The following is a 23,996-nucleotide window of genomic DNA, read 5'->3' as shown; positions in this document are numbered from 1 at the left end:
AGGGAGAATAATAATAAAAAAAAGTCAATCAGCACGCAGAGAGCCTGAATATGGAAAAAAGGGCATCAGCTTACACTCATTTAGACATCTGCACACACGAAAAAGGCCTCCAAATTCTCAGCTACTTGGGAGTATGAGTAAGGAGCAACATAAGCTTGGAGTGCATGTACCATAGGGTTTTCTATTAGTTATAGGTAGAATTCTCAAAGGTAGATTCTAGTAAAAATATCATGTGGACATCCACTGCTTGAGCTGAGAAGAGGGAAGATGACACAGTATTGTCTTCTACAATAAACAAACACTTCTACAGTAAATAAAAAACTCTGTAGTTTGCAATTTGCGAACAGAAAAGAACCTAATATCAAGCACAGCCATGCAGTGACTTCGCAGGCTGTTCCAGTTTAACCGTGTTCTTGGACAGGCTTCAGCTTCTGTTTTTTGTTTATACTCACACTTATGTAGTTTCTGTGCCTTAAGTTTTTTGTGTAGTTTTCCTTGCATGTAATGTCTTTTAATTTTAACTGCCCTTCTCCTCCCTCCCTTTTATTTGACTATTAGGACTAACGAATGAGTTGTAAAGCTTCACATGGATCTGGTCACAAAGTAAAACCTTAAAGGGTAAGAAACAAAACATATGCCCATAAAATGCTAAGCTTAGCATAAATTCTTATTTCATATTATACTAAGACTTATACACTGAGCACAAACACTAAATCAGAAAAAAACAGGATCCACATTTACAAACCAATGTATAAAAAGTCATGTAAAATATCCTCCACCCTCAGCTAGGAAAAAAACAACACACAAAAACAAAAAATATCATTACTCACACAGTTTATAAATAATCTATATAGTAATTTTGTTTAATAATCCTAACTCTTCATATGCCAATGGAAGATGCAAAATGTAGTCAATAAACGAAGCCACGTTTCAGTATGCACTACTTATGAGGTCATCCACCAATGTCATACCAAGTACAAGACAATGTGGCTTCCACATGGAAATCCCAACAGCTTTTAAAACTGCCTTCTAACCACTTTTCCATCAAACTACTTGGTATTCATGTCACCACAGCACCCAGGATTCATTCACAAATGACGACAAATGAAGAAAGTAAAAATAAGTTCCCTGGTTTGAGAAGCAATTTGGGGATTGCATGATGGGAGAGCAGGGGAAGGGAGTGGTACGTAACCAAAAGTGCACAACATGCAGAAAAGCAAGAGAGCATTCTGTTCCTAACGTCAAGTTATGGCAACATGCAGATGCAAAAGCAGATAACATGCCATTAAACACATTGATTTTTGTTTCCTTCCTTTAACAAGTTTTTGGCAGCTATATATGCTTGTGCGTATAGCAAGGATGTGCTTCAAAGGTGCCCACTTGTTTGCATTGAAAATCTAGGTCTTGCTATAAGACAGTGATAAAAGCAAGACAAATAATGGTAGTTATGGAAGCCAAAGAAGAAAGCGACAGACAACCCACTGACGTGGTGCAAAACTGTCTGTCAGTGTCATTGAGCTCCACTCTGGCCCATTTCAAACTCACTGCACCCTTACTACACATTTATTTCAACATAAACGATCAAAAAATGCGTTAACCACAATCAAGAAAGGTGTTAACCTAGCAACCAAGTTCTAATGGAAGAGTCTCACAAGTACAACATTCCACTGAAAAAAATATTTGACCAAATGTCTCTTTCCTGGACACTAGTAGATTCTCAGGCCCACAGCTTTGTCAAGTTTATTTTCAAGTACTTTGAGGCCACAGCCTAATTGATCAATCTCATCAATGCTTTACTTGCTACTACCTGAGAGGATTATGTTCTAAAAGTAAACTATAAATACAGGCACACCACACACAACCAAGTACACATTTGGATAAATCAGCTAGACCCCAGTTGTTCCACTCCTGCCCCCATTCATCCTGAAAAGCAGTATCTGTCACTGGAAATACATCAACTCTCATTTACTAAACGATAAAAAAAAAAAAAAAAAAGAAAGCAATCCTGCTTTAGTAATATCTTGCTGAGAGAAAAAAAAATAAAATAAAAAAACACAACAATCCTTACTTTTCATCCCCTCTTGCCTAATTTCAGCAAGACACCAAGTAAACAGCACATTCCAAGTTGCTGCCTTGCTTGCAAGGAAAATAGGAAAATCATTCATCAGCACTGTTAGGTCAACCCAAAAGAAAAGGCAGCATACACAGCCTTGATCTTTGAAGTACAAAAAAAAAAAAAAACAAACAACAACTCTTCAGAATTCATTAAGTAAACAGAACAACATGGCTGCAGAAACAGATATGATTTTGTAACACTGGATGGCCAGTCTTGTACATAATGTTTTAGTAGCATTATAAAAAAATCAAATCAGTATATAAGAGCTGTGGGGACCTTCAGTTATGCTACACTACTAGCTGTTTGTCTGACTCTTTCCTACTGCAAACTGGGAGATAATTAATTAAGTTTACAGACATGGAAGAGACTTCTTTAAAACACGAGGTTGTCTGCACTGGCCAAACAGCTTATTGTGATTACATATTCCAAATCTTACTTGTTTTAAGATGACCTCAAGAGTAACATGTATTACCATTCTAAAACGGTAGCTACATCAAGTATGGTTTGCCATATGTACCTCTTCACGACCAAGGCAAGTTTGTATTCTCTTCCCTCTAAGGAACCTAGAGGGAATCATCCAATTCAGTACAATACTAGAACAATCTTTTACAGTCAACAGTATACAATAGATTGAAGGCACCAGTTTTGTAACACAAGGGACAAAAACTAAGTACTCAAAATATCAGGAGTGTACTTTCAGATTCTGAAGCCTCAAAGCATGTGTTGATGGAGAGAGAGCTGGTACCCTTACTTCTTGATGCAATTGGTCATAAGAAGATGGACATCCTGTCTCTCATCCAGCAGCAACATGGCACCTAAATACCCAATGCGCTTGTCTGTGAATTTCTGAGAGGCAATGAGCTTGAGGCACTCCAACTGGAAGAAAAAAAAAAAATGAAAAAGAATTAGCTTAAACTACTACTCAGCTAGAGGAGAAAGTTTGATGTTTACCGATTTAGGTCTCTGATAATACATTTTAAAAATTACATTTTATTCTCATTTTGGTGATATGGAAAACAAACAAAAAAAAGGTTGAATGACTTCCCAGCAAGGCAGCAACAAAGTCAGTAGCAGGTCCTGTATCTTGAAGTAGCCAGACATTAATGACCTTCCATGACCTCAGATATACCAGACAAGTGGGGTCAGAGCACAAAAGTGAAAAATAACACGTTTAGAGACAAGAAATCCATCAATTAAAGAAATCTAAATATAAATAAATAATTAAAAACAAAACAATAAAGTTCTGGAAATCCAGAGGATGGTTCATGTTTCATATGCAGTGGAAATTTTTAGCACTTCAATGGATATATCTGCCCACCAGAGAGAGGATCAATGCTCTGTTAAGCTGTCAAAAACAAATTTGATGATAAGCTGTAACTAAGTAGCTAGCTAGGTAAACCTTGGATACAGTCAGAGATAGTTCAGTTTTTATGCTGTTCCATAACCACTATCTGAACCCCTAAGGTTTAACTAAAATCATGCATTGCAGTCCAACAAGCTTCCCTTTTGCCACATAGAAATATGCCACCTGTGTTCAAAAGCATAAAGGAGATTCCTTAGATAACATGCAAAACTGTCATGCAATAATAATAACATGCAAAGCTGAGTAAAACCATCACGCTAGCTGAAGTCAAGATGTCTGGCTTCATCTTTAAGACACACATGGGTCTAACAGTCTGTGCCTCTCCTGTTTTTCATCAAAACATATTTCCTACTCATTTATCCCGTCACTCTCAGAAACTTCCTGTCTATAATGCTGGACTATCTACAAGATGCTACTGCTGGAACAGCATCTGCCTTCAACATCTCCCCTGCCCAGTCAAACTTCTTGCTATTGAGAAAGAACGGAGATCATATACTCCACCTACACAACATCAGTACTTTGAAAGATTCCTTCCAGTTATAAGCACCGAGGACATGTTCTCGGCCTTGGGCCCTATAACTTCCTGAAAGTGCAAATTACAAACTGTATGAGAAACAAGGCTATAGAATGGATGATTCTGTCCCCAGAACAGTCGGCATAAATGTTTGAGATGTAGCAACACCAGCAATAAAAAATATAACCTGTCTCCACTGAGACCAAAGAGGTAATTTACCATTAACAACAAAGCAGAAATTGAAGAATCACTAATCGTCCACACACAGGATTAAATAATTGAGTAACAATGCAAAATAATTAAAATAAAATTTAAATATACTCCTAAAAACTGACAGTGTAAAAATTATTGATGATGCTTATCTGTATTTTTATTATTATTGGAGCTCTTAGTTTCTTAACATTGTTGACAGGAAGTTTCTCTCTTAGACCAGGGAACCCTGCCATGTGTAATACTAAGAACAGGATAATTCACTTGCTCTGACACAACAACTCTTTATTCTGTGGGAAGAATCCAATGATACATAGTAAGAGAACTCATCTTAAACTCAAAGCGCAGCCCAGGCTTGCTCTTTAACAATTTGAAATTTGATTTCTGTGGTTTGAGTCCATTGCATTAGTGAGAGACATGGATCAGTCAATCCAATTGCGAATGTGTAGACTGAGAACATGAAGGTACTTTAAGGACTACAGCAATCTGCAATTTGACTGCCTTCTTACTTAGTCTAACCTAGGCCTTCCATCGAGCTATGACTAACAGGATGCTTACCAACTTCTAAGAAAAATGGACTATGCCCCAAAGACTAAGCAAAGTTCAACCTGAAGAACATTTTTGAACAATAGTTCAAGAATTCCATCTTCCTGTCTCGCTTTTTCAAAATCTGACTGAGAAACCATGTCAAAAATAAGCCAAGAGAGTAGGAAAGCCCATACTGGTTTTCTCCAAGTCACTTCAGTAAGATGGGAATAAGGAACACCAATTTCTTATTTCTGGCAACAGACCAGCTATTATCTTCCTAGAACAGATTATTTTAGAAGTAGAACAGTACAGAAACACCTTGGAAGCATCTGGTAATTTCCAGAGACAGAATTTTGACATGCCATTTTGAACCCATCTACAAATAGCCATACTGGACTATGGTTTAAGAACTACTGCTCTGCAGAAACATGGGCAATGAGAAGCGCACAGCATGGCAAAGTCAGACCAACCCTAAGTTCCTTAACAAAATACGTAAGAACAGGTTCCAAACAGCAAAAGTCTGTAACAGTCAAAACTAACTAACACAGATTCAAAATGTGAGTGAAAACAAACATCAAAACATCTCAAAGCAAAACTGCAGCTAGGAATACTCCAATTTAGTCCATGTACCCAAATACATAAAGCATTCCGGTCTAGGCACATAGCACAGCAAGCATCAAAGACTAACCTACCTGTCCGAAATGTGCAGGGTATCCCAGCATGTGCATATACAGCAGCTTTGCCACATTTCTGCATCGGTACGTGTTATCTTCCTCTCGGAAGGATGATCGGATAGCAGCACACTCCTTTTGAATCATCTCACGCTCTTCTGCCTGGGTTCTTGCTGTCCGGATGGTCCGGATCAGCTCCCGCAGTCTGATGGGGGCTGGCATCCTCTGGGAGGAGAAAGAAAGATATCCGTAAGCCTTCTTCTACTGTATCTGATGACTTAATAATTGTCTCATAGTTTAACATAAGGTTTTCCTTCTTCCCCTACAATTATATAAACAAAAGAATTAAGAAAATACAGGCTGCTTCAGCAGTATGGTTAAAAGTAAACTTGAAAAACATAAGAATTTATGGCACCTTCCAGGAACATACATTCTCGCAATGTTTTGAACTAGCTATCAAGTGAACATAAAAATGACTTCTGATCTGAAACAGGCAGAAATGGTATGCAAGGTATGCTCCCATGTTCACATCTTCTTACTCTCCCCAAGGATGTCAGGCTCAGAGGATTAATCACAAAAATTGTGACAACTTGGGACAGAAATTCTCTACAAAAAGCAATGCTATTTATTAACTTGCACAAGATTTCAGATAGGTGTTTCAAATAGCCAGGCTTCAAAAGTCCTATGGACTTGCACACTTAATACTTTGAGTGGTGGAATGCAGCAGAAAAAGCTGATGGAAGAGCAATCCTATCGGTGTGGATGTATTTCGGAATCAAGTTGACACTGTCCCTTTATTAGGCAACAGCCAGAACAATACTTTCTAAAACAAGCCTGTCACTGTATGAAGGAGACTGCAGGAGACAGACATATTCTACACGAACTTCAAGTAGTTTCATTTCACCATATGCAATAGTGATGGTGCCATCTGACCTAGAGAACAATTTATTCTCTTGAATGTTCTTCAAGACAAGAATTACTTTCAAATGAAAGTCAAACTTTAAAACTATGTTCAATGGTGCTGCACCTTTCAGAGGTAGCTATGCCATCATATTTATTTGCATAAAATGTTATCTACTTTGCTCTCTCTTATTTTCCCCTAGTGATGTGTAACACTTGGTTTGAGGTTGTGGTTGCTACAAAGTGCTCGGCTGGTGTTTTTCATGTACTGGTTTAATAAAGCCCCAAATCTCTTTCCTGGGTGGCAACACTCTTGTTAGAGTCCATCATTTTTAAGCCTGGATTCACCTCCTACCCCCATCCTCACTCCTCAACATACCTCTCAGATATTTTGACATGCCATGCTTTTGTTAGAAAACCAGGGAGAAAGTAATAAAAAATAAAAGCACTACTGCAGGCACATTCCTCTGCAGTCTACAGGTAGTAGTTTCGTAATTGTGAAGATGACTTATGAGCAGGCTTATGCTGAAAGAGGTGCTCAATTCCACTCCTTCCATCCTTCTACCAGCAGCTTTTCTGGGACATGGCATGCCAGATAAGGCAACTTGTGCATCTAAAACAGCTTGTTATTTTCCTTTCAACAGAAGCGGTCTTTGAACAAAACAGTTTGACTTGTGCTGACACAAGGCAATGGGAACACACAGCAATGGGAGATCTGAGATGGAGCAGGGAAGAGATGAAACGTTCCCTCCTGCAGTAAGCAACACAACTGAAGCACAGACCCATGATGAGGCTTTAGATCTTAAACTCCCGTTCCTGAGAATACAGACAATGGCTAGTACAGGTTACAATCACTGGCGTTTTGCTTGTTAGCTTTAAGTAGAGACTTCTTTGCAAACTTTCCAAAACCCTATCATATGGTCTGCAAACAAAATTAAGCTTGGTATTACTTTACCTTGATATCACAGGTCCTGTTGCTTTCACATTACATTTGAAGGGCTTATAAATTGCGCAATACTGGTTTGCCCTGCCTGTGACTTGTTACCAGCAGTGCTGTTTTCTTGCCTGTGCCCAACCAACACCTGTGGTAGGCACATCTGTGGAGGGCTTCAGCACATCGCTGTCAGTCTGGCTCTTTATGTCAAAGTAAAACAACAGACAGCCAGAATCACTTAAGTCAATGGAACAGCACCGAGTAAAGACACCACACTTCCAAAGCAGACCTTTATAAGAACCTTTATTTTGAATCCTTCACCAATCTAAGGCAGGACTTCATACCTCTCTGAAGCAGCAGAGAAAATGAAATCAAACAGTGGCAATCTGGTATGATGTCACTCTGTCATCATCCATTCACTGAAAGAAATGTATAACCTGTACTTACAAATGCCCTCACGTAAACAATCAACATACCACACTGTAAAGATTATTTTTCCTCCCCACATCACAACAGCAGTAAAAGAATGAACCAGCATTTCAGAAAGCAAAGCAATGAAGAATAAGAGTTTTACTCAGATTATAGCCAATTAAAAGGTTACCTCCTTTTCTCATCTGATTGTGTCATACTAATATGCTGTTAGTACAGACACAGTCCAATCCGAGCTGTTTCCTAAGAGCAATTCTCTCTCTCACACACATCCTGCCTGATAAGGAGAGAGTGATTGAGAAGTGCTCGCAAGGAGGACAGCATGAAGGGCAAAAGACAAAGCTACAATTAATTTTCCAACATTAAGAACTTCTGTATTTATGCCACAACTTCACAACCATACTCCTTTTTTAATCAATAATTTAGCATTTTTTAAATATATCGTTCAATTTTTTCCATAAAAAGAAAAAAAGTTTTTTTCACACTCCCATCTACAAAAAATTCTCTCTCTCACAAGAGAGAATCACTTCACACTCTTACTCTTTGGGGGTTGAGCTACTTTTTTGTGCGCGCCTTTTTTTTTTTTTTAAACATTTCAATGCATAGTAATTGCCATGCGATGTAACAGGTCGGCCTCCTCCTCCCTCCCCATAAGAAAGGCTTTTCTTGCTACCAAGAAATTCTCACAACAGACATTTTGTTTTCCACCCTCAACTGTAAATCTAAGATTCTTTTGCATGCCAATAAACTGGAAATCTCATCTAAGTTTCAGAAATTTCTGGCAAGTGCATACAGCAGTTACTGCAGTCGTGAAGAGATTTAGGACATGAGAATACTTAAATTCAGAAGTATTCCAGAACAGATTAATATTTACCATTATCAACTATTTCAAAGCCTATTATAATGCTAACCTTCAATGTGACACACCTTGGGTAATTCCTGCTGAATTTCTACTAAGCATGACCATATACACGACACAGTGTGCATACACCCAAACAGTTTAAGCAACATGGTGAAGCTTACTAACAGGCTGCACAATCAAATATGTGTTGTCCTCTATTGATGCAGAACAGGGCATGAAGGAGAGATGGCAGAGAACAAGAGCCAACCGTGCCAGGTAAGTCATGAAACAGATCTAACCCAGTTTCCTGTCTCAGTACGGGAAGCAGCAGGTGCGTAAGGGAGGTAACAGAGAGAGGGCGTCTCCTCAACATCTTAATAACTGATGGGAGAAGCAGCGCATCTCCTCAGTATCTCATTAACTGCTGAACGAAAGAAATAGGGATGTCTAAGCAGCAACTTTAATGTCCTGCCCGTTCATCTCTTCCAGCACTCAAAGATGAGCAACACATGCCCCTTGGTCAGCAAGTAAAGATCCATAGCTTGCAGGGCCAGAAAAGCTAATCATCCTAAATCCAAGTCCTCTGAACCAACAAACCAAGTTTTGTGCAGGTATCATAAGACTGACAAAATGTCATTCAGATTCAGTTTCTGTCCCTTCTCCCCAGACTCATTTAGCTTTTTGAGGACCATACATGCTTTTGTACTCAGAATGGTGACCCAGTAAGTCACCAACAATTTCTGTACAATCCCAAATTCCTCTGGATAACTCCTATCCAAGGGACAGGCTGTAACTTAATAGTTAAGCCCACAATGCTAGGACTTGAATGTAGTAAGAAGCATGACTGCAAAACATTAGAACATATTTTGCAGGCTTGATGGAAAAAAAAATAATCAGAAGAGCTAGAATGAAGCAACAAGGTTACATGGATATTCCCCCAGGATGGAAAACACCTAATTCACACAAGATAGCAACTACTTCGCATGATATATATCTAATCAGCATGCACTCTCAGGCACACAGATAAGGAGACAAAAGAAACACAACACAGAGAGAGAGAGAGAGAGAAAGAGAGAGAGAGAGAGAGAGGATTGCTCTGGCTCCCTTTTTTTGTTCCTTTCAAGAAGTGTACATAAACGTCCTCTCCCTTTAGTCAAATCACCTCCGAGCATTATTTGTATATTAGTTTTCCAGGATTGTGAGAGGTTGCAGAACAATAGGAAACAAACATTTTTCCACATACACGCTGCCAAGCAATCCGGGACTAGAACCTGAGCATAGTGACAAGCAATAACAGCTAGGTAGGCATGGGGCCTCCTGGGCTCCATGGTTACATAGCTAGCACTCGAGGAAGCAGCAGCATAATAGAAAGCACAAAGAGTGAAAAAGGACTCCAACAAGCCTCCCAAATCGATTTATTGCTAAATAGTTTTGATTTCCCTGATCATATGTAGTATGGATGACACGCAGCATAACCATACCATGGCCCTGCCAAGGCAGTGGAACCTTACAGCATCAAAATTCCACTGGGACTTGACATACAGATTTCACTAAAGGAAGGAAGTAGGGGCATACGTTAGTAACCTGTTTATTGATGAGAGCTAAAACAAAAAGAATACTGACAATTTACAAAATCAAAATATAAATAGGATTAAACAATATAACTTAGAAGAACTAAAACACGTAAGAAGCAATCTACCAATTTTGACTATATCATTTTTCTTGAAATTAAAATCTTGAAATTCACACTATGAACCATGCAAAGGGTTAAGGTAAATCAGCTTGAGGTGACAACTACGAAGCTATCAAATAAACTGCCATGAACAATGAGATTTTACAGAGCTCTATATTACAAAAATGCATTTTATTGCACTAGATGACTAACAGAGAGGAAACCATATCATGTGGTAACAGCAAACCTGAAGTATAATTTTAGCTGGTTAAACACAGCTTAGAACTTCCTTCAGAGTAGCAGGTCTTGTTTTTCAGGATTAGCTAACATTTTTCCCCTGGTACTGGAACATGTTTTTATTCTTTCATATCAACATAAATGACAATGCAATTTTTAAAAGCAATCTCATTTTTCCTCTTTTTTTTTTTTTTTTTTTTTTTTTTTTTACAGTAGCAGTACTCTTTGGCCATTTCTTTGCTACCTACAGGCTCTAGAAATCAGGGCTGGTCCCTGAATACCTGGAAAAAAACCTAGCAGTTAAGTTCACAATATCTGGTATGATCAACAAAATGTTTCTACCTCATCAAGTCTGCTTTATCCTTATTTTAAAGGCATTAGTCTTTAGTATAGCCTACTACCAAGAAAAAGTTAGACGCTTAACTCAATTAGCTCCAATGGTTAGGTGGTTGGTGCCTAGATTCCTTGAAACATTTTTTTTTTCCTGCTCTCTGCATCTTATAAAAGGTATTAACTCAGGGATTCTCCTCCCTCTCCAACTCATGAGTTCTTCCCCTGAACAAACTAATGAAGAAGGTATTCTTTCTTCATGCAACTTATTCTTAGTATATTATCCAAAAGCAAAAAGAAATTGTTAACCAGGAAAACAAAAATCATACTGTATTAAAAACATTTAGTTTTAGTCTAAATTATATCTCTAAACAGCTATTTTCTCCCATCTCGTAGTCTTTTACTAGTTAAGTTTGTGTTGTGTAAAATTTGAAGATTTTATTTAACAAGCCATTATTCCAAAAGTATTTAAGTATAAAACCTCGATAAAAACCTCCCTGAGAATACAGTAACATTAAAATACAACTGTTCACCAAATAACCTTTTATATTTGCAAGCAGCACACGATACAACCGAAGTGCAACATGTAAAATGCTCGAGTGCTTCAGTCAAGCTACATTCAGCTATCAGGAACTGCAGCATAAAGATTTAGGGTACTTAAACATGCAATTGAGTTGAGACCTGCTCCAGTGTAATCCATTCAGAAATGTTAGCCTATGTCTTAAAAAAACAAAAACAAAACACACCACACTCCACCACTTAAGAGCGTATTTAGGACAAAATATCAGACATGTTTTTAAATTCCGTTGTTATTTCACCTTGAATTCTGGAAACAAAGACATTAAACCCATTGAGGCTCATTGAATTATTTATAGAATGGCTCTACTGTTTGGGGAAAATAGCCTAAATTTTCAATTCAAATAAGGTGCATACAATTTACAGGAAAATCTATAACTGAGTATTTCTGAGCTTGGTTCATCCTAAACAGCAGCCCAAGACTGTAGAAGCATACATTTTCAAACGGCTCTAAAAAAATTCATAATAAGTTGCTCTGTCCCAACTCATCTATAAGCAATCACACTCCTAAAAACAAAAAAAAACAAAAAAAAACACACAACCCCCTCAAACCAAACAGCTTTTAGGAAGTTACATCATTAAAGCCTGACACAACTCCAACTGAAATCAGTAACAGAATTCCCCTTCTTGCTTCAGTAGAACTGCATCAAGCCTCCTGAACACAAAAAGAAAGCATAAGATATATCTAGACTGTATGAAGGGAATAACTGCAATGGTTATCCACAAAATCCCGATAGCCTGAACTCCCCAGCACTACGAGCAGGCTTCACACTACTACAAGATACTTAAAACAAAAAAGCACACACACACACTGACAGTAAAAACAGAATTAAACACTACAAGTAGAGATCAAGCTGGGAGAGGGGGTTGATTGCTGTATAGTTTAGTGTTATCAATATTTATATGGAAAACATTAAAACACCTAACAAGCAGCACTGTCAACATCACTAAGGGCAAAGGCAACACGAGAGTTAAGAGATAAGCAGCCAACCATACAACATTTAAAGGGGAAAATAATCTCTCTTGAGAAAAAGCTATTTAATAAAATGGAGGGAACTAATAAGTCAAAAATAAGCAACATCGGGAAAGCAGTAATAAATTAAGGCAGAGGGTGGTTTGATACAATATGATAACACAAGGCATCAGCATTACTTTGCACTGTAGAAAGATAGCTTGGAGAAAAAAAAAATCAAGTATGCAAAATATGCCTTAAAAACAAGAGCTTAAATGCAGTTTGAGGGGGCAGTGACTGTTCTATGTCCAGGTGCATTTAAAGAACAGGAAGCATATTGTGAGTGTAACAGAGGCGGGGGGCAGGAGAGGACAGTGACAGAAGAGACCTACACTTTGAAAGGATCCTATAACTCACCAGGCTGAACACAGCACTACTTCTCTTGTTTCCTGCACCTACAGCCAACAACAGAATTTAGTAAGACTAGGAAAACACTTCCGATGAAGCTCCCATTCCTGCACAATGGTACATATACACCAACCCGCACAATTCCTGAACTGGCTTAAAAGGATGCACTGAGCTTTCTACCATTACAAATATTAGCCTCTAACACTTAACGAATAGAAAATGTTTTCTTAAGGACAGAATTAACGAAGCATTGGAAGAAGAGTTAAATCATCTACATAGCTGATGAGCATGATAGACAAGATTTTTTATTTCAGATTTCTGTTTTCATCCTTCCATCACCTCTGACCTACATATGCTACACCTTTGTATTTCTTAGCTGCTTCTAGATTCTTGTTTTTATCTTTAAGCAATCTGGTTATTTTATTTCCTTGCAGAGTTAAAATAAAAAAAAAAAAAAAAACAACAAAAAAAACATACCTGCTTGCTACTACCTTGCGACAAAAACACACATCTTGCTTTGTCTTGGTATAAAGCCTAATGAAAAATGATACACCACGTTTTTTCCATTCATTAATACAACTTTGCAGCAGGTAACTTTGGCCGTGTCCTAGAAGTTCTTATCTTGTATTTTACCTACAGCATCTCTTCCAAACATCAGACAGAGGCTAACCTTACTACTAGTAGCAATATTAGCAGAGATTTGCTTGCACTCACCTTCTTTTTTTGAGTAACATCCTCATCATATATTCACTTACTGACTCCAAAGCTCTCATCAAATAAAGAAATGCTACTACCACAATAGACCAGATTGTTTTCCTCAGAAAACACCTGAGTATCATCTAGAACAAATTAATATCACTTTCAGTCAGAAGAGTTTGCCCTTTTGGTAAACCAAAAAAATCAAACAGTCTGTCTCTGAAACAGTCTCAAGTTATACACACTGCCAACTCAAAAATAAAAATATTAATGCAAAAGAGGCACTTTACTGAATATGAGCAACTTCAGAAGCAATTAAAATTTTTATTAGCCTTTATACTTTGAAAGGCAACTTTCCAAATCCGAACTGCATTAATTAGTGCACAGTCTGTCTGCATGCCTGAGAACAGACATCTTCAGTTCCTCTGCTGCTGTTGACAACCGTTTTATTCCACAAATAAACTTGCTGATCTCATTAGCTTACAACGATGAGAATTCAGAAGTCTGTATGCAAAGAAGCTATCAAGAATCGGAACATTAACCTCCTTGACTCGTTGGCCAGGACACTGCAAACAAGCCTACTGAAGGACCTCTCTACTCTTATCACAGCGCCATTAGAAAAGAAGGTCAGGTTTGCAGTCACGGGAACAAAGGAAGAGACTGCTCCTCTATCAAAAAAGGAGGGAACCTGAGAGCTGACTCCCTCACAACGCAGACTTTCTTTCCCCTTCTCAACTCACGGGAATTTAAATACCTTCCCCTCCTTCTCTCATCATGGAAGAAACAAGGGGATCACACTGCAATCTGTCTCAAAAAAAGTCTCTTGCCTTTATTCAGCTCTCACATATCCAATAAAGTTTTCAAATCACGTGCCAAAAAACAAAGTATGCAAAAGGGAAAAAAAAATGGTAGTAAAACGGCGCATGCAGATAAACAAAGGAAAAAACAGTGAGTATAGTTTAGAGAAAGGATGAAAAAAATTAAAAAAAAGTAAAAGGGCATAAAAAAACCCACAGATATACACTATTAAGTAGAATAAGAACCTGAGGAAAAAAAAAATGAAAAAAAAATAAACAATGTGTAATTTTAAATGCAAGATGCAAGGAGTTCTATGCAGCAAAAAATATGTGTATATTTTACTTTGTTTAAGCTATTATGCGTCAAATGCACTTTCAGGTATTGCACCAGCAATGCCACCCCTCCAAAGGGGTTCCCCTGGAACCCCATGCCTTTCCATTCAGGCTTCAAGCATCGGAAACTAAAGTAGATCACTAGGCATTTAAAAGCATCGCTTACCACATAACAAAACATACAAACGTTTCATTCACAAACTTTCAAAACAATGCCTACCATTAGAAAAAGTCATAGTTTGTCTCACAGTTTGCGAGACGAGAAAAAGAGAGAACTCCAGCCTCGAGAATGGGACTTGAAACTGTCCTCGGGCTGATTTCTGGGTAACGGTAGACAACTCTAACGCAGACCCAAAGCTGAAATTTACCGAAAACGCTTTTGGCTGGAAACCAAAGACTTCTGCCTCCAGGAAAATCCACGCATCCGCGCAACAGTGCGCAGACCCCGTAAGAATCACGGCCTCCCCGTAACGCTGCGGGCAGCTGCGCAGCACAGGCAATGAAACGCCAAGGCAAGGCGGATGCAAACGCACAAACCACTTGTCGGACGCCGAGGCCCCCCGGCGCCAACGAGGCGAGGCAACGCTTCCTCCTGCCACCACTCCGGCGGCGGGCCCTGCGCTCCCCGCGGGTCACCGGGCCCCCGGAGCAGGGCCGGGGCGGCGGGCACAGCCCTGCCGGCCGCGTCTCGCCAGCGGCCGAAGGCCCGAGCCCGCCGCAGACGCGCCCCTCGGCCGCGGGAGCCGGCCCCGAGGGCCCGGGGCCGGAGCGGAGCGGGGCCGGCAGCGCCGGGCAGGGACAGGGGCCGCGGGCGGGCGGGCGGCCGGGCCCCGCGCCGGAGGAGGCGGCGGGAGGGCAGCGGGCGGCCTCCTCCCGCGGGCGGCCCCGGGAGGCCGCGGAGCGACCCGGGGGCAGCGCCGCGAGGCCCAGCGGCGGCACGCGCGGTGCCCGGGCTGCCGCGGGGCGCGGCGAGGAGGGGCGCGGGGCGGGCGGCGCGGCCCCACTCACCGGGCCGGTGCCTGCAGCGGAGGAAGCGGCAGCGGCAGGAGCCGGGCATTCAAAATGGCGGCGGCGCGGCCTCAGCACCGATACGGCAGGCGGAGGGATCCGCGCGCCGGCACGCTCCCCTCGGCCTCCCGGCCGCGACCGGCGCCAGGCTGGGGGCGCGGCCGCGGCCTCCGCGGCGGGAAAGGCGCCGGGGCGGCACGAGACGGGCGGCGGCGGGGCGGGGGGGAGGTGTCCCGCACTACTTTCCTCGGCGGAAGCGCACGCGTCCCGGACTCGCGAGCGAGGCTGCGTTGCGCCGTGGCAGTCACTGATGACGTCACGCGGGGGGCGGGCCCCGCGCCGAGCGCTGCCCCAAGGTGCGGCCGGGCGGGTCGCGCCGCCCGCAGACTGGGTTCCGCGGCGCCTCGCCGCACGGGGGGGCGGGGGGTGGGCGGCGGTTGCCGGGGCCGCCCGCGGCGGGAGCGGGTGGGGCCGGGGGCCCGGGCAGCTGCCGGCGGCTCGCCCCCCGCGGGCCCAGGTTACCGAAGCCGCGCGCGGCGGCCGGAGGGGCGGGGAGGGGCGGGGAGGAGCGCTCCGAGCCGGCCGGGGCACGGCCCGCTGGAGCCGGCCCGGGGTGGCGGCGGGGCCCGGGAGCGGCTTGGGCCCGGCTGCCGCCTGCTCTGGGTTCGGCGGGGATCGGCCGCAGGGCGCCCGGTGAGGAGCCGCCGGCTCCCCGCAGCCGAGGCCGGGCAGGGGGCGCCCAGCCGCTGCCCCCCGCAGCAGCGAGGTCGCCTCGGCAGCGCCCGCTCCGCTCTGGGGCCGCCCGCAGCTCCCGGCCCCGCGCAGGGCTCCCCCGCCCCGCCTCGCCTCCAGCCGTCGCCGCGGCAACGGGCGCTGCGGGCGGCCCCGGCGCTGAGGCGCTTCCGGCGCGCGGCCTCTCCCCGTCATCGCTGCGCGCCGCGGCGCGGGGCGGGGCCGGGCCGGGCCGGGCCGGAGGCGGCCGCGGGGCCGATGGGGGTCGCGGAGCAGGAGCCGGGCGATGGCGGCGGGTGAGGCGCGGCGGGCGCCGGGCGGGCCGGCGGAGGCGGGGCGCGGCCGCGGCGCCTCGGGCCCGGCGGGGCGGAGCGGGGCAGGGCGCGGGGCGGCCGGGGCCGGGGCCGGGGCCGCCGAGCGGGGCGGGGGCTCGCGGCTCCGGGGCCCGGGGCCCGGGTCTGGCCCCGTCCCCGCGGCTCGGGGCTCCCCCCGCGCGGCCCCGGCCCCCGGGCTCACGGCTCCCTCTGTTCCCGGTGCAGGTGAGGCGGCGGCGGCCGGCGGCGGGGATCCGGGAGCCGGCGTGCGGCAGCCCCTGCGGGCGCCCCCATGAACGAGCGTCGCGGCCGCGGCTGCCGGGACTCCGCGGGGCGCCATGAGAGCGGGCCACGAGCGCAGCCAGGAGCGCCTCCCGCCCAAGAAGCGGGAGCTGCCGGCCGCCAGCAGCGGCACGGAGGCGGCGCGGGCGGGGGGCGCCCAGGCCTCGAGCGAGGGCCCCGAGTGGGCCCGGACGGCGGGGCCGGGCCCCGCGGCCCTGCGCTACGGCCCCGGGGAGGCCGCGGAGGCGGTGGCGGGGCTGACGGTGGACCAGTACGGGATGCTCTACAAGGTGGCGGTGCCGCCCGCCACCTTCTCCCCCACGGCCCTGCACCCCGTGGTGAACGTGAGCCCCCTGACCCCGGCCTTCAACGTGACCTCGCCGATAATCCAGCACCCGGGGGTGCCCTACCCGCCCATCCACTACGCGCAGATCCCGCCGACGTCCCTGCAGCTCATCGGCTCGCATTACACGGTGCCCTACGCTGTCCCTCCCGGCTTCCTGCCTAGTCCTCTCCTGTCTCCTTCCACCAACCTCGCCGCCTCTCACGTCCCCCACTTTGTGCCATATGCCTCTCTCTTCACGGAAGAAGCCGCTCCTTCCCCCCAGACTACCTCTCCTACCCACACCTTCAACAAATCTGCTTCTGCGGTCTCTCCTTCGGGCCAGATGCAGCACCATGCTGGGACCCAGCCACTAGATACTACACTAGGTAGAATTCCTGTTTATTATCAGATGTCCCGCCTCCCACCAGGGTACTCGGCATATGAGACACCCACAGCAGGTGGAAGCCCAGATTCTTCTCAGCAAGACAGTCAGCTGAGTTCAGAGGTAGCTGCTGCCAACGGTGGACAGAGACATCTGGAGCACAACGTGGTGAGGAGGACCAGTGAGGCTGTGGACTCTGGCAGCAGTAAAGCCGAAGACTGTCTGCCAGGGGCTGCAGTGGGATGTGTGGTTGATGGACAGTTTCTTTCAGGTTACCAGACGTTGAGAACAGAGGTCTCTGTGCCAGCTCACAGAAACACCCCAGACACTGACCTGGAGGTCCAGAGGGTGGTAGGGGTGTTGGCATCTCAGGATTATCATGTTCTGGCAGCCCAGAGGAAAGATGACCCAAGCCCTTTAAACCTTTGCCATAGTATCTCTGATCAGCAGGGGGAGTCAAAGGACATTTTGAGGAACACGGTGGAAAGGGCCGCTGCTGGGAAGAGCCAGTCCAGGAGTCCGTATGTTGTATCCCCTGAAGAGATGGTTAGACAAAGACAATTAACCAAAGGAATGGTGATAGCCAACGGCAAGCCAGTACTGGTTCCCGTTGGATCTGAGCCCATCAGGTCTTCTGCTTCAGAAACCCTGGTAAGGCAGAGTCCAGACGTGCAGGCTCGAGGAAGTGTGCTTGAAAAGGACCCGGCACAGCTGCAGCCACCCAGCTCCTCACACTTGCCCTCCCACTTCATGAAAGGAGCCATCATCCAGCTGGCTACAGGAGAGCTGAAGCGGGTAGAGGACCTGCAGACTCAAGACTTTGTTCGCAGTGCAGAGGTGAGCGGGGGCCTGAAGATCGATTCCAGCACCGTGGTGGATATTCAGGAAAGCCAGTGGCCTGGGCTTGTCATGTTGCATTTTGTGGTTGGGGAGCAACAAAGTAAAGTGAGCATCGATGTGCCCCCAGAGCATCCCTTCTTTGTCTATGGCCAGGGCTGGTCCTCCTGTAGCCCGGGGCGGACTGCTCAGCTCTTTGCTTTGCCCTGTCAAAGGCTGCAAGTGGGCGATGTCTGCATATCAATCAGTTTACAGAGCATGAATGGCAACTCTGCTTCTCAGGCTAACTACCCTCTCACAGATCAGTTGATATCTACTAGGGAGAGATCTGAAAGAACTGCTCAGGGGTCCAGAGAACCGTCTGACAGAGCTGCTGAAAGGAAGAGCCAGCCAGAAAGGGAAAGTGCAGCTCAGAGCTCTCACGCAGAACCCTCTCAGCCTGAGACTGTCACTCAGCACAGCTGGGCAGCCCCAGGCTTCCAAAGATACAGCACGCAGGCAGAGGAGCCTCGGCCCTCTCTGCTCCGTCCCTCTTTCATTCCCCAGGAGGTCAAGCTGTCTATCGAAGGGCGTTCTAATGCAGGGAAGTGATCCCTTTGAGGCTGTGAGCTAGGGCATGCCCTCCGGGTGAGCCTCACCTTCACTGGGTGGAGAAATTGCACACGCTTTGTGGCAGGTTCACCAGCAAGGCTGCCCTGCAGAACTGGATTAATTCCAGTTCAGTGGCTGACCAGTTCCTCTTGGGGAATCGAGAGGACTCCAGTGCCTCAGGGAGCAGCAACAGGCTAGCCGAGGTAGAGAAAAGGGACGTGCTCACGAGCTTGCGATGAGAACATCTGGAGGCTGGGGCTTTCTTGCACCTCCCTGAACAACTGACACCCTGCAGGGCAGGGTCTAAGTAAGCATTCAGGAAAGGTGGAGAGATGGGAAGGGCAGACGTGGCTTAAGGTAGAAAGTAAAATTGCTGAAGATATTATTCCTCCTTTTTCATGATGGGGAGAGATGGGTCCCCACTGGAGTTTAGGGGGCTCTACTCCCAGTATCCCCTTTCTTCACACATGCACTTTAAAAGGACCGTTCACCGATGGAGCTCTTGAGGGCAGGACGCAGATGCTTCTCTGATGGTTCTGTTTAATGTCTCTTCCACTGAATCCAACTGCTCTTTCTTCTTGCAAAGAATGTACAGAGATTTCCATGAATCACAGAAACTCAAGAGGAAGGACCAAAAGAATGGGTTTGGGTACAGGTGAATAGGGAACTTGAGCACTTGGGATGGGGCACGGGATGGGAGATGTCAGTTTCCTGCTTTGAAATATTTCTGTTGTCACCTAATTATTGTAATATTAGTCACCAAATCAAATATTCCTTCCCACGTTAATAACCTTAAAAACAAAATCTCTTGGGCTTAAGGCTTTTAAGGCTTAGCCTGTGGGTGAATGGGGCTAGGTTTTGTTTTGTTTGGTTTTTGTTTTTTTTGAAAGCTGGAGTCAGATATATTTAGCATTCTCTAGTGAGGGATGGAAACACATCCTTCGACTGTGAGAAGACCGAGACTATTCTGTAATTACATCAGAAGAAAACTTTACGGATGGCTAATTATTCCCTGCAGGCAGTTTTCTGAATAAACTCTAAAGAAACAAGCGTTTGTGCATGTGCAGGCAAAGTACAAAGCTTCAGCTAATTACAGTTCCATGAGTAATGTAGGGACTCTAGGGATCGCAGCATCGTAGGGCATTTCTGGGTGTTTTTCTGTTAGTTGTTCTAACGCAGAACTTTGGAGTTCCTCTGTAGAACAACACAGTAATATCAAGAGTAGCCTTCTTCACAGTGAAATCTAACAAATGTGTATTAATACCTCGTTATGGTAAATAACACTCCATTCGAGTGAAGGCTCCTGCAGTTACACTAATTTGCCCTCTCTGATGGTGTGTTATGACACTGGCTTTTGTCAAGGGTAAGAGCCTTTACTGACTTAACGTGGATTTGAGTATTCCCTGTATTACGGTGCCCATCACTCTGCTAGGACCAGGCTTTTGAGGATTTCTTCTCAGCGTGCCGATCCCTGCTAGAGTCCTGATGATGCTCCTGATGTTAGTGTACCATTTTCTGTCTCCCTTGTCTCATCTTCCTGAAGTTTTCTGCCAGGCATGCTGGACTGCTAGGGCTCTGCTTCTCTCTTTCCCCGAATGGCTTGTGTGTCAGCACTTCTCGATGATGTGGCTGCCCTCCTGGTCAGCTTCTGCGGTGCTGGTGTCTCAGGGTTGGTCTGAATACTCTTAAGAAACGTGTCCTGTAACCAACTGGCTTCAGTTGGCTGTGTGGCAGGGGCTTTGTGCATACGTGTTCTGCAAGCGAGAGAGTCTCCAGAAGGGTTCTTCCATCCAGGCCATTGATTATGATTTCCTAGCAAATCGCTAGCCATTTCTGTTGCCTTTGACATGCCTGCGCCGGGAGAACAATTTATTTTCAGGCCTTAGTTAAGATACGCTTTGTTCATGCCTTCAGTGTTTGTGCCTCATGAGGGTTTCTCCAGGGTGAGGATGCTGCCCGTGTCACACATAGCTTCCCCAGAATCACAAAATGCTTGTGGTCTCATCACCTGCATGTGGAAATGCACAAGGTCACAGTGACACTGTCGTGTGAAGATTCTGCCTCCTTCGACGCGGCAGCTGTGGGGTGCTGCCTTTTCGTGGCACAGGAACATCCTTGCCTGGGCCCAGGTGCGCGGCCTCATTCCCACGTGTGTTCCGCAGTCGCTGTTCATCGGACTCTCCTGCACAAAGGCCTTGCCTGATGCTGGTTAGTGCTTAATGCTCAGGATAGCCAGGGTCTGTGGCCAAGAGCAGAAGACAGAGGAGCCCGGCTTCTCTTGCCTGTTCTTTGTGTGGCGCATGCAGAGGGACTGAGAGCTGTGGCAGGCAGCTGAGGAAGGGATCTTGCAGAGGTTTGGCCAGTGAGTGCGGAAGGGACGTTGTGTGCTCAGAGTGTTTGTGCAGCTGGACGGTGCAGAGCCCCGGTGTGCCCATTCAGACATGGAAGTCTCTGTCTTAGAGGGTTTGGAGAGCCTGCCTCATATCCCGTGTGTCGCTGTACTCACTGCTTCTAGGTCTTGGCCGCGTGGGGCGGTGGTCTGAAAAGGCTGGTGTATGAAGCAAGATGCCGCGGGGCTAGACCAGCTCTGCCTGGGGCAGCTGGGGGTTGGGCGGGTGCTCGTCCTGGTGTTTCCTTGGCTGCTGGCTTGGCCATGCATCTGCTGAGTGGTTCTGTGGTCCGTGGAAGAGGCCAGGGTGTGTTTGTCCTTGGGGCTTCTGTCCAGGCTCCCTGTGAGTCCCACTGTTGAGCATGGTTCAGCTGCCAGCTCTTCTGTTCTCTGGAAGCAACGGTTTGGAGCACATCTCATGGAGGAGGCATTGAGAGTAATTTGGGCATCTGGCCGCTTGCCCCAGGGACTGTGGGTAGGAGGGGAGTACCGGAGGCCCTCTAGCCCAGCAAACAGCACTCATAATCACTGGAATCTTTCTTTACTGGGTTGGACTGTGTTGCTCAGCTCCAGTGGTGGCTGTTGGGTTGAGTGTTCAGGCTCTCTCGAGACAGGGAGTGTGCGAGACAGGTTCTGCTGTGGGCAGGAAGGCTGTGAAAGAGCCCACAGAGGAGGCATTTATTTCTTAGGTTTACATGGATAGGGGGAGATAAAGCCAGGAAGACGTTATGGAATGAGCTGGTTATCCAGGCCTTTCTGCTGGCAGAGATGTGACAGGCTTCTCAGAAATACACTGTTTTCCTGCTGCTATTGTGAAGGGAGGGAGAGCTGCGGTCTGTCCTACCTGAAGGAGGAGGCGTCCTGGCCTTGGTCTTACCCAGCTCGCACGGAGGCTGTGGGAAGAGTCTGTAGGATGCAATAACGGGTGTCTGTAGCCATCTGTCCCATCTCATGAAACATTCCTCGGGTCAGCTGCCCATCAGAGGCCAGGCCTGCTCCCAGGCCGTGTGTACACTGTTCCCCCAGGAACACAAGACTTGCTCCAGGTGACGAGCGCTCATCACTACCAGACTATGCAGAGGAAGCTCTGTCTGGAAAGGAGGAAAGCTGCAGGAGCGCCTCTGCCTCTCCTTTCCAGCAGGTGCGCAAGTATAATGCACTTTTCACATTAAGTGTCCCCATCCCTCCTGTCCCCACCCCACACTTGAAGTCACTTTCCCCAGTAGAGAACTAACGATCCTTGTTACTCAGAAAAATATTTTAAATGAAACTACAGCAGCTTGAGTAGCCCAAATGCTAGTTCCTGCCCACAGCAGTCCATGTGCCTTTCCCTAGCGTCACTCACAACTGCTCTTTGCCTTTCAGGCTGTCCCGGGCCTGAAACTTTACAGAAGCTGCTCAGATGGCTACGAATGCACATTCTGTACAGAGTTTGGCCCAGGGTATGTTCCATGTAGGGCTTAAAATGCCGATGGTCAAGACTCCTCCATGGTCTTCACATCTGTCCATGGAGGACAGGACTTGTCCCGACGTCCCAGGCTGCTGCCACCCCACCCTGCAAACGCGCCGTGCACGTTCTGGTCGCTTTTCGCTTTCGTGGCACCTTAGAGCCAGGGGAGGGTCTGCGCATGCTAAGCAGAGCAAGGCATGTGGCACTGGGGGAACTGGCTGGGCTGCCCTGAGGCAAGGAGGTCTTTGTAGATAAGTGCTGATCCCTCAACTATAATCCCAGTTATGTAATGGCTGTATTAACATGTAACCGACCGCATTGTATCTAAAGCCTTAGAACTAGTCAGGTGCTCCCCTCCAACCTTGCTCCCACCCCATTCCTCCTACCTGATCTTTAACAAAGCATTAATAATTCTAAGGATAATCTCTATTTTGTTGTGCTTTTTTTGTAACTGTTTTAAATAAATCAATTTGTACTGTATATTTGTACTTTTGGTGAGATCCTTTTTCCTGTTTTACCATTTTAAGTCTGTACTTGGCTACACACAGATTGTATTTTTATTGTTAATGCTCTTATGAATATTGCATTTAACTCGTTGACTCTGTAAACACAGTATATATCTATATCTATATATATCTATATATAAACCAATAGCTTTTCCTTTGGTGTTTGAGACTTTTTGCTCGTCTGTGGCATCAGTGATCGTTTGAACGGGGGTTCTCTGGTCTTACACAGTGATCTGGAAACTGACAAACACAAGGTAAAGGCAGACAGATAGCTTGTAAGCTTTAAGTCTGCATTCAAATACTTTCGCTTTTCTGTGATCTCCTTGAACCCCTTTGATACAATGGTTTTGTTAGTAAATATTGCTTGGAATAATCATAAGGTGCCAGGGAGGTTGTGGTAAAAGCAACCTCAAAAAAGTGTACAGTTAGCACAGCAAAGCTATGTCTCTGCTGGCCAAGCAAAACACACAATGTAGGGTAACAGCAATTGCTGCAAAGAGCAAACTGTTGGCTTGAGTGTGAAAATGAACAGAGGTAAGAATAAAAGTGAGATCAGCTCACAGAACAAAAGAGGATATGGAGAAGGTAACATAGAACTGAATAGATCCTTGCCAGACCTGGTGCCTTTTCCCAAAGAGAGCAAGGCAAGGATGGCTCCTGAAAATCCAGATGA

The 23,996-nt window shown here is 45.9% G+C and overlaps 2 protein-coding genes across 2 annotated transcripts in view; one reads left to right on the top strand and one right to left on the bottom strand.

The window, feature by feature from the left end:
- AP1G1 (adaptor related protein complex 1 subunit gamma 1) overlaps positions 1 to 15,597 on the bottom strand; it is a 39,865-nt gene extending 24,268 nt beyond the window's left edge. The window contains 3 exon segments of the mRNA XM_032195740.1: positions 2,868 to 2,992; positions 5,424 to 5,627; positions 15,516 to 15,597. Coding sequence (XP_032051631.1) covers positions 2,868 to 2,992; positions 5,424 to 5,624 — 326 coding nt within the window. The 5' untranslated portion in view covers positions 5,625 to 5,627; positions 15,516 to 15,597.
- A 1,219-nt stretch (positions 15,598 to 16,816) lies between these two features.
- Positions 16,817 to 23,477, top strand: ATXN1L (ataxin 1 like). The gene has a single exon (XM_032195382.1). It carries the CDS (start codon positions 16,900 to 16,902, stop codon positions 18,976 to 18,978), a length of 2,079 nt encoding a protein of 692 aa, XP_032051273.1. The 5' UTR covers positions 16,817 to 16,899; the 3' UTR covers positions 18,979 to 23,477.
- The last annotated feature ends 519 nt before the right edge of the window (positions 23,478 to 23,996 follow it).

This window comes from Aythya fuligula, chromosome 12, assembly GCF_009819795.1.
Source record: "Aythya fuligula isolate bAytFul2 chromosome 12, bAytFul2.pri, whole genome shotgun sequence".
NCBI classification, from domain to species: Eukaryota; Metazoa; Chordata; class Aves; order Anseriformes; family Anatidae; genus Aythya; species Aythya fuligula.
Note: the sequence above shows the minus strand (reverse complement) of the source record. Positions and strands in the feature narration are given on the sequence as shown.

Bases quoted from the DNA above. Each gene is read 5' to 3' on its own strand.
- ATXN1L (XM_032195382.1), top strand. From the start codon at position 16,900: ATGAGAGCGGGCCACGAGCGCAGCCAGGAGCGCCTCCCGCCCAAGAAG.